Source organism: Dendroctonus ponderosae, unplaced genomic scaffold, assembly GCF_020466585.1.
Source record: "Dendroctonus ponderosae isolate FM_Combo_2020 unplaced genomic scaffold, Dpon_F_20191213v2 Dpon_F_20191213_3, whole genome shotgun sequence".
In the NCBI taxonomy this organism is placed as follows: domain Eukaryota; kingdom Metazoa; phylum Arthropoda; class Insecta; order Coleoptera; family Curculionidae; genus Dendroctonus; species Dendroctonus ponderosae.
This window is the reverse complement of record NW_026018508.1, coordinates 874,763-885,738: the sequence shown is the minus strand read 5'-3', so window position 1 is coordinate 885,738 and position 10,976 is coordinate 874,763. Positions and strand designations below refer to the sequence as shown.

The following is a 10,976-nucleotide window of genomic DNA, read 5'->3' as shown; positions in this document are numbered from 1 at the left end:
AATGGACAGAAAATTAGGCAACTTTATACAAAATTGGGAAGCTTCTAGGTAAAATAATTGTGATAAAAATGCTTCTATTTAAATTTGTCGGGTTTGAATGAACGAAAAAGGGCGAATTCCTTATTAAACCTGCCAAAACATCAATTTGCTATATCGTTATGCCTGGTTTTAACTATTGCTGCCCATAATCGAACCGAATATCGTTCCTCCCATGTTTTCTCGCATGCCGCCAAAATACGGTAACAAGCGCGGATCCTGCTTGCTCGATAAAGGCAATCCTGCATAAATTAGGTTCTAATAAGATTCAAATCCGTCCATAAACATGAAAAGAACGCGCGCGGAAAGTGCGAGAAAAAATCCAAAGACATCCATTTTCAAAGGGACCATCCAATAATGCGAGAGAATTGATATTCAGAGCCTATAAAAAAGTAAACGAAGTAAAGCAAATTGACTACTGAAAAATATTTTTCTCCAAAAAAAACTTGAGTCAACAGTAATTTTCGGTGTTTTGAGTCATCTTCTTCATCTTTTCTAAGTGCCTTGTCTTCTTAGAATGTTGGCAATTAGCGCTATCTGTACTTTGTCGAACGCTTTTCCAAAGAGACTTATCGTAGTCTCACCATACCACTGTCGCAGAGTCCTTAGCCACGATATTCTTCGACACCCATTGTCTTCTCTTCTGCCTTCGATCTTTCTATCTGTTATTAATTTGAGACCGTATTTTTTGTTTCTGAGAATGTGTCAAAAATACTCCAACTCGTTTGGTTTTTTAAGTGTGAGCATGACTTCGAGATCTTTTGACATTCTCGCGAGCACATCCACATTGCGCACTCTGTCCATCCAGGAATCTTCAACATCCGTCGATTCGAAAACATCCAGTTTTTTACACATGGCCTCTGTTATAGCCCACGCCTCAATTCCATAATAGAGAATACTGAAAAATTTAAAAAGGAACACATTTTTGTTTTGGAACCTATTACTAAGGTGAAACTGGAACGTTGGAACCTGGTTATAGAAAAATAACCGTTTATCACACCTCTACTGCATCCAAAGTATTTATTTGCATGACCGAACACGTTCGAGTTGATGGCTCTGCTCCTGCAGAATTCCTCCCCCAACCTGATTCTTAGCAGTGACCATCCATTGGGTTTTTTTATGTATAAATGTAAGTCAAGTTCTGCGCTATTAGCCGCTACATGGTCAAGCAAAGTCTGAAGACCGCCCAACGAGTCCGCGATTGCAACGGTGTCGTCAGCGTACCTAAAGTTATATATGCTTACGCCATTAATGGAAATTCCTTCAAGGTAGTTTTCCAGGGCACCTTTAAATATTTTGTTTGAGTAAATGTTAAAAAGTAATGGTAAAAGGATGCAACCCGGTCGGACACTCCTTTTGATTCGAACTTTGCCCGACATCCGTTGACCTTCCTTATTTAGTGCAGTTTGGTTCCAGTAAAAAGTTGCAATTATTTTCAGGTCTCTATCGTCCAGAGGCCCACGTCTTTAAGAAGTTTTATAAGTTTTTTGTTGCACTCTGGCAAAAGCCTTTTCGTAGTCTTTGAAGAAGCCATAAACAGGAACAGACATCCCTGCACCTCTAATGGACCTGCAGCTTTTCTGTTTTTTCACAACGATATTGCATTTTGGACTTTTTCCTTAGTTATATCTTGCCCTTGGGTTATATTGTTCAGGAGTGTCCGATCTTTCATCTTGAAAAAGGTCGTTGATATAGCTTTAGATTAGATTTTTTGGTCACGGAACTTTTAAACATCTAAATTTTTAATGGTTCCCTAAACACTAACTAAACTAAATGCAAAACGAGTTATATGTGTATTTTTTATAAAGAATCATACCAGAAAAAGGTATTTTGGAATTCAATTTAAAAAAGTTTTTTGGGATAAAGATTTAACGGGAAGCATAAAATTGTTTTCTATTTCTCATCAACTGGGTAATGTCAGGCTTGATAGACGAAAGTTGGATTCTGATGCCTGGTTCGGCATCTAGTCTATTGCGATATTTTGTTTTTGTAGCTGTATATACTGAAAATTCCGTTTCTCACAAGTACGTTGTTGGGAACGGCAGACAAACATTCAAAGCCTCTGTGGCAAGTTGTGGATATCCATCCCGAACCCTGCGCCAAAAATCATTCAGCAAAGTTGTTCTGAACAATGATTATATGCTTGTGTCCAAGGCCATTTCTAAAAGTGATTCAAAGATCCCATTTGATATACAATGTTATCCATTTTATGCATGGGAAAGTAAAGTAAAAAAAAACACACACAATATTTAGATGGAGACGAAAATGTTAATTCAATATAAAGATTAAACCATACGTGAAAAACAATATCATTCAAATGTCTGCCACGGGACCTCCTAGAGGCCGTTGGATGACTTTTCGGCACGATACCGGTAATATCTCGGTCATAACTTCACGGATATTGGCTTTCAGTTGCTCAAGAATTTGAAGATTGTTGGGGTAAACACGATCTTTCGCATGGCCCCACAAAAAGAAATCTAACGGTGTTAAGTCGCAGGATTTTGCGGGCCAATTTACATCACTCAATCTCCAGATTACGCCTCCTGGAAATTTCTCTTGCAATAGGGCTCTAACTGCCAGTGTTGTGTGACTCGTTGTCCCATCCTGCTGGAACCACATGTCTTCCAGATTATAATCTTCAATTTATCTCCAAAAATAATCGGTTAACATGCGCCCATAGCGCTCAGAATCGACTGTTATGGCTCTTCCTTAATCGTTTTTAAAAAAATACGGGCCAATAACACCACTGGATGATAATGCTCACCATACGGTCACTTTTTCAGGATGCAAAGGCCCTTCTGCGACTTATGCGACTACTTGAGGGATTTTGAGAGCCCCATCTACGGCTATTCTGTTCATTCACGTAACCACCGAGCGAAAAATGAGCCTCATCGCTGAAGAAAATCCGGTTTGAAAAATTATCATCAACGGCTTGTTGTTCAATCACCCAATTTGCGTATGTTCTGCGTTGCCTATTGTCTTGAGGCTTAAGTTCTTGAGTCAGTTGGACTTTGTACGGATGGAGCTTCAAACCCAATTGCAAAATTCGCCACAATGAGCCGTAAGACAGGCCCAAATGTTGAGCACGTCGGGGAATTGACGAATTCGGGTGTTCCTCCACACTTTGAGCAACAACAGCGATATTTTCAGCTGAACGAATGTTGCGATGATGCAGAGGCCTTACAATATCAGTAACCGATCCAGTCTCTTCAAATTTTTCCACTGTGTTCGAAATTGTTTGCTCTGTGGGTTGATTATGCCGACCCACTCGTAAAGCCCTAAATGTCGATACAGCGGAATCACCATTTTTATAGTACTTAACATTTAATAATTTTTACGCGTTCTTCGACGGTTAAACTATCCATATTTCAAAATGACAAACCTTCAACTAAAACAAAAACGGTTGGGATGACGTTTACCTTTGACAGATACCAAATAGCAAGGTTTTACTTTCCCAACCTCGAATTAGATAACCCGTTAGATTCCTCTTTAATACATGGATTTATTTTATTGTCGGCGGAGTCCTACCGTAGGCTTTGCGGAGCACAAGTTGAGTAACGCTGATATAGCTTTACCACTGTTCTACTTTGTAGTTGACGTCAAGAATTATTTTATCTCTAATGTCCAAGAGGATGACAGCTTGACGAGGCTTGTATGCACCGACAGCCTCCTTAATTTTCTTGTGCATGTTAAAAGTGTCATATTTAGCCTCCAGATCTTCGATTTCGCGACCTTGCTCGTTAAGCCAGTTCTCTTTGGCCATTCTAGTTTTGTTCTTTATTTCACCATTCATCTGGCGGTATTCAGAATGACCTATTTTTTCAAGCGTCTCTCCATTAAATAAATAATGTCACCAGTTCAGAATCCAAGCGTTCTTTTTGATTTTTGTATTGTTTGAAGATAATTTCGAGCGTGCGTTTTGCCTAAGCCTCCTTGATGTTGGTCCAAATATCAACGTCTCGGAATTCTCCCCGACGTCCACAATTTAGTTCGTTCCTGGCATCAGCTAGCGTTTCTGGGTTGTTCAGTCTGTTATGTCTGTATCTGTATCGGTTATTTATCAATAGAAAGTCTATTTGGTATCTGACTATCCTTCCTGGTGTATGGGTGTTGGAGAACAAACCCCCAAAAAAATTATTAAAATCCATATAACCATAATAATGGTGATTTCTGACCTTTTAGTGATATTTACGACGGTTTGGAGTGGTTCGTAGAAACTTTCGACAACTACTGCTAGCTCTCTATGTAGCTACTATGCTACTCTACGATCAGAATCCGAGACAAAATATTGTGATTTATAGTAGATAAGATGATATGATAAGCCGGCATAGTAGATAAGATGATCGTCGATCCGACATTCTCCAGACTTTGGCCATCTCATTTTTCGATATTCATTCTTTTCATTTCCTTGATGGCGATGTGGGTTTTACCAGATTGAAACACACTTCGTGCGTTCCAAGTAGCAAGCAATCTTCTTCATGACTGGCCCGGAGATTTTAGCACAGCCTGATCATTTAAGCCCTGCCGAGGACTGAAGGCTTTTGGTTTTGGTTTGGTTGGTCATGCTAATGATTTTTCGTGGGGAGGGTGGTTTCCCGTTGCCTTCCTCATCGCAGTGTTAAAACCGTTGAGATAGTCCTTGTCCCTTAGCGGTTGCGTTGAATGTGATCTTTAGCAGTCGCATTTTCCAGTAATTATTCCAGATTAGAAATTATTTAAACTGCAGGCTTGCAACATTATCCATATATAGGGTGTCTCAAATCGTTGAAACTATTTTACATTTTTTCCTGCCTCATTCTAAGGCGTTTAATGGAAAATTGTTTAATTATAGAGTTTTTAATAAAAATGTAATTAGAGCGCCTTAATTAGTGTGGAAACTGCATTTAAATACCCATAAGGAAATAGGGGCTTATATCGAAACGTCCTGAGGGATTATTTTCATTTTCCGAACTGCAAAGTACGCAGTAACTCTGGCAGTAATGAGCTCATAAAGAAAGTTTAGCTGTTAAAGTTGCGTCACTGGAACTGCATGGTTAATTTACTTTCTTTACAGTCTTAATGGGATTTTTCTTCAAAAGGCTCTGTATGATGAATGGTGTTTTGATCTAAGCAAATTGCAAAACTTCTTTGTGACAAGCATTTTGAAAATTGACCGGGTCCAATGCCACGAAACAAGCAAAACACAAAAGAAATTAGCCGATAAAACCGCAACAAACATACAAATTTTGTCATGCAATGCTTCCACACTGGCACAATTAATTTTTTATTACCACTTTACATCCATAAGTTTTGAAACGATGGCAACATATTTCTCGACCACTGTATAGAACAATTTCTTAATTGAATTAAAGAAATATTACTCGCTTTTGTGTAACAATGTTTGACTTTAGTACACCAATGTTACTTATTACGACGCGTTGTAAAATTGTTTAAAACATCGGTGTTGTTGTTGTTCGTTTCGAATGAAACTCGGACGCTTTTGGTGAGCTACATGTTGCTGACATGACGCAGAGTAAGTGAGGTCAGAAGTTTGGTGCGCTTTTATAAAGACCTAAACAATCATATCGAGCTTTTTCGGGTGTAAATTGAAAATCGTGTGATGTTGAGCTCACAATAACGTACATTGTTTGCCAAACACGTTAAAAAAGCGCCAATTGACTGTAAATCATCTGATTGATCGCTGCCGTCTATTTAGGAAGGGGATTTTTGCTTGATCTTTTCTTTTATCTAACTTCCTTAGTCTGCTTTCAACATGGATAAATATCCGAAGACTCACAATTTCAGCTCTCCATTCAGTGCCCCTTTATTTATGAACTAAGTTTTGCTAAACGTAAGTACAAGTTGCAGAACAATTAATGGCACTTTCAAGTCTTTTAAAATAGAAGGAACTTTTCTAATAGAAAACATTTATTCTAGCAAGTGAAACAGAGGGATTTTCGCAACATGTTTAACACAATTAATAGATGTTTTTATTAGTGTGGATTTGATGACTATAATGTATGATGCAAGACGTTAGAAATTAACGCAAATAATCAACAGTGACTCAGTAAAATTAGTTACAACATTCTCATTTTATCAGTTTTTTTATGCAAATTTATCTATAAATATGGTTGGAAGAACGGATGATTTTCGGGTTATTAAACCACAAACTCATTACCACCCGAATGTCTGAGAAAGATTTAACAATCTTTCGATTCGATTTTTATTAAATGGAATTGATTTGCGCATTTTAGAACGTAGTCGGCATCGGTTATCTCACTCGCACACATACCAGTCAATGCGGTCTATGCGTTGCTACCTTCAAATTGCTCCCCTCGCGGCTTAAATTCTTTGAGTATTTTGTCGCTCAATTTTAATTATAAAAAGCTAAACTAAATATTTAGTTAGCAACAGTCTATTCAAATTTCCAACTAAAATTCTGTTGAAACCATCAAAAATTGATAATTTTCAGGTATTAGCAGGTCGTCGATAGAAATTTGATACTGACGTTTCGCTAGCCCGCATGTCTAGTATCTTCAGGGGCGCTTTAACGACGACGCCCTAATAACCCGAAAATCTAAAATTGTTCACAACATTGCTTCGAATATAGCATGCCGTTAAAATATCGGGTTTAGTTTATCTAAAGAAATAACGTTCACTAACTGTTTGATTTTCTGATCAAATCTATGACTTTGCGGCTTAAACCGCAATGTGGAAAACACCAATTTTTCGTTGGAAACTTGACGGTTTTCCAGGTAGTTTCAACTTGTAAAATGTCCTCTTGCTACCGGTCGTCATTTTCCAGGAGAATTACTTCTCTTTTGTGTCGTTCGTGTCTTCTTTGCTCCACTGATTCGCTAAAGCTTTGATGCCCACACGATAAAGATACAAAATATTGTCAGCCCGCCTCATGGAAACAATGATGGCACGTTTTAATCGTAAATTCAAATTTTAAGTCTACACAACATGAGATGCCATCGACTTTAACAAACACATTTTTTGTCTTCAGCAAAAACCAAATATTATGGATAAGTGGGATTAATACGCAATCAATGTGGAACGCGAGTTCAATGAGATGTATTGAAAAAAACCGGTTATTACGGAAATAGTACCCCGATAAAGAAAACTTTCCAAGCTGGATTTATTTCAGATTCGCTAATTAGTAGACTTTATCTAAAAAAGTTAATTATAAAATAGTCCAAATCATCGGAGACTGGCACTTGTTTTTATTATTCTTTTTTAAGTTCCGCGCAATCGAAACCCGACTGACCATTGCTGACCTCGTCGATATTTTAAGCAATATATCGGCTATAAATGTTTTCAAGTGGAAAAAACCTTCACTAAAATTATAACTGAGTAAGGCTGAATAGATCACAGTAGGCATTGACTTTGTGACATTGGCAAATGACCACAAAACGTCAATAAACACATGACAAGTGTCTGAAAACTTACATGAAGCGGTTGTTATATTGACAACTGCTCGCGGAACTCAGTTGCGACGCTTGACAGCTGTTGGTTTACTTTGCTAATGACGTTATAGACATATGAATCTATCCAGGACCTACTTTGATATGTTGACGCTTTTATTAAAGCGAGGCAAGACTGTAGTCAAGAGCGGACGTAGTTCCAATTCCAAGCTTACGAAAACTGTTTTTTATTTTCCACGCAACCTAATTCTCTTCCACTAATTCAAAAATTTGATGGAAACGACACATTTTGATTCATGGTACTTGACTTCGATACTAATCAAATACCCCAAAAACAAATATTTCCATTATAATTCAGTTTGGCTGGTAAAATATTTCGTAATTTGTTGAGAGGAACGGCTGAAAAGCGATGGAAGAAATGAATGGACTTAATCAAGCGAAAAATGTTGCGCTAAATTGTATTATGTTGAATAAGACTTAATGGAATTGCCAAGAGCAAAGAGCTGCCATCTAGTAAATTTTCAAGGAACGTTGAAATGAAATGGCCTCTGCACGGTAATTGGGGCTGCTTACGAAAACACCTAATGAATAATATAAAGGAAAGTTGAGCTAGACGGTAGACAAACATGCTTTATTAAATTAGCATGGAAATGAATTGTGAGTTTGCACTTGGCGAAAATAAATAACTTCAGTTTCGCTCAAAAACTTCATAGGTTTTAATATTTCTCAACTGAGTAGCTTGTTTCAGGCCCAAAAGATGCGCGCACCCATTTACCTAGTCTGCGCAGCATTAGTTGTCGCAGTGCGCAGCGAACCCAACGAGAACTATATGGGCTTGGAATCAGTGAACGTGGCTGCCGATCCAGAAACGATAAACTACCTTCTACCCAAGTTAGCTGCCAAGTACAGATTGAACAGCGACTGGAGGGGGGTTTCCGACCCCAAATTCTACGTTTTGACCGAAATGGAATCGAACGACATCGAAAACCAAGTAAGTGATGACTTTACGAAAAACTTTAAAGCTAATCAATTAGAAAAGTCGCTTCCTTTATCGGTCTGATAAATCACAAGTATTTCAAAACCAACAAAAGACATTTTATTAGTTTATTGATGTATGCTGTGAAGTGCCGCAAACTTTGTGACTTCGAGTGTGTGATTTATTTAAGCAAATTCGGGGTTCGCGGTTTCTTCACTTGGTACCTAACCATCGCTAACCAGTAAGTGAGTTGTCTTTAGTTCTCGTTGTGTATTTAGAAATTCGATTTTTCCTGTAGAACCTCGATTGTTAGCATGGCATGAAACACCTACACCAGTAGACTAATAAAATACAAGCAAACCTTTAAGTAATGTGTTATTTTGTAACAGTTTAAGTCATTTTCTATTTTAGTTACACACCGTTTTTGCAAAAAACCAAGTAGCTCACGCTGTAGATTATGCATTTCCAAACACTCTTTTTTGGGAAGTTTAGTGTTTTGTGTGGAATAAAGCCCTACGGAGGCCAAAGACTTTCCATTCGCTTTAATATTTCGTTCAACACTTGCATGCAACTTAACTCACAACTTTGATCGCACCTTGGCCATTCAATCAGCAAACGCAAATCTATTTTCTGTTTTCAGACCCCGGAACAACCGAGACGAATAAGAAACAAACGATACAACAACTACTCACCCACTCTGTCCGTACAAGCGCCGATTCAAGCCCTTCGAAACATGTACGATCGCAGCAATTACCAGCAAAGAATCTCGCAAAATCGACGACTCATCAATCAGCTAAACTCTTCCTAAACCATTTAGTTCCCCTTTAAATCAATTAATCCAAATAACCGGGTCTCGAAGCCATTGGATGCGGTTGCATTTGTAGTCGACTGTAATAGTTAGTAAATTATATTGTTAGTTCCATGCCAGTGATAAAAGTATAGTATTATTAAGATGTATCATGTATCTAAATGTTTGGAAATCTAGTCATTATTCTTCCGAAACGCGCGCTCCTGATCCAGCAGTATCTTAACTCAGTATTCCGAATGCGAAGCGTAATTTAGACATTATTTATTGTAGTTGAGCAGTTTACATGTTATTTAGGCCAATGTGTTTATATGGATTTTGTTATTCGATGGGTGACCTGTGCAGTATAAAATAAATGTCTAGACACAGCTTAAATGTAGGTTTTTCATTTTAATTCACTTGTTGCTCTACTTTCTCATAATAAAACCCTGATCTGTTATTACAGGGGCCAACTGCTGAGGAAGATTTAAACTTGAGAACTAAAAGACAGTCCAGAATTGGCCGAAACGCTGGCGGTTCACTGTCCATCGTGAATTCTCTGGACGTTTTACGGAATAGACTGCTGTTGGAAATTGCCAGAAAAAAGGCCAAGGAAGGTGCGAATCGCAACCGACAGCTGCTGATGAATTTCGGAAAGCGAGCTTTCATCCAGAGAATCCCGCGGGCTTATTTCCAACGCCAGATATAATTTTACAGCAATAATTCGCAAGAAACCACAAATTGTCCAACAATTGTACTGTTCTTCCTTTCTCTCTGTTTGTTGTTGAATTATTTTAGAATTCCCACTAGTAGGCAAAACAGAAAATGTAGTGCGACAATGATTTGCTACGTGTTGACCCATCAAGTTACTGTTTTCTTTTCTCTAGTCTAATTCCTTACTGTTTAAGTAAAATATATTGAAATAAGTGTGCACTGTCCTTTGAATGCCTCAATTCTCTACTTTTCCTTTAAGAGTAAGAAATGAAAGTCAACGATCGAAGAAACAATAATTTTTTCCGTATTCAGAGCATATAAGAGTTATAACAGTTAATTGTACTATATTATTAAAAAGTTGTACAGAACAGAATTATGGTTATTACTATTACTATCAATAGAAATAAACAAGAAAATATGAGCATCAATTTGTTTAATTTAATTTGTCTCCTACTTGTCCCCCAAGTTTACTACGTTCAAAAGAGATGGCGCAGTCAGTTTTATCACACGCAGGAAATCACCGGCCGACGTGAGGCGTTGAGCGCGACGTTGCAACAACCACTGACTGCCTTTAATTCTCAGATTTTAACGGCAATAAATGCGGGGATGTGGGATAATTTTCGGATTAATGATGATTTCAACTTTCGGATTAATGATGATCGATCGGATTAAAGTTTGGCATTTATTTTCTCAGAGACCACTGAAGCTGTAGATTTACTTTTGAGTGCGTTGTGTAGGACAAATTAGGTTCCATATGTGGACCAAGTTTAGATTTGGAGTCATTTAGAATCATGATTCGGGTATTTTTTTGAAAGTTCAAATTTTTTTGAATGTGCTTTTGATTTTTTTCTTAATGTGCTTTTTGATTCAGAATTTTCTATCTTTCGAAAACAAGCAAATTAGAAAGAAAATGTGTAGCATTTTGAGAAAATAACTACTATACCAATTTTGGTAGAATGGATAAAAAAGGTAAAAAAACACTTTTAACAAATCAAAAAGTTAATCGAAATACTCACTATTCAAGTAACTTAAGCGTCAAGCGGTAAATAGAAATAAACAG

General features: G+C 37.6%; 1 protein-coding gene across 7 annotated transcripts in view; it reads left to right on the top strand.

Annotated features, from left to right (window-relative positions):
• LOC109542568 (diuretic hormone 44) overlaps positions 1–10,340 on the top strand; it is a 37,937-nt gene extending 27,597 nt beyond the window's left edge. For 3 of the 7 annotated variants that reach the window (XM_048664947.1, XM_048664951.1, XM_048664950.1), the window contains 2 exons: positions 8,191–8,433; positions 9,669–10,340. In XM_048664947.1, the coding sequence (XP_048520904.1) occupies positions 8,200–8,433; positions 9,669–9,911 (477 nt within the window). In that variant the 5' untranslated portion in view covers positions 8,191–8,199 and the 3' untranslated portion in view covers positions 9,912–10,340. The other 4 variants (XM_048664948.1, XM_048664952.1, XM_048664949.1 and 1 more) reach the window with 4 other exon arrangements.
• Positions 10,341–10,976: the final 636 nt, after the last annotated feature.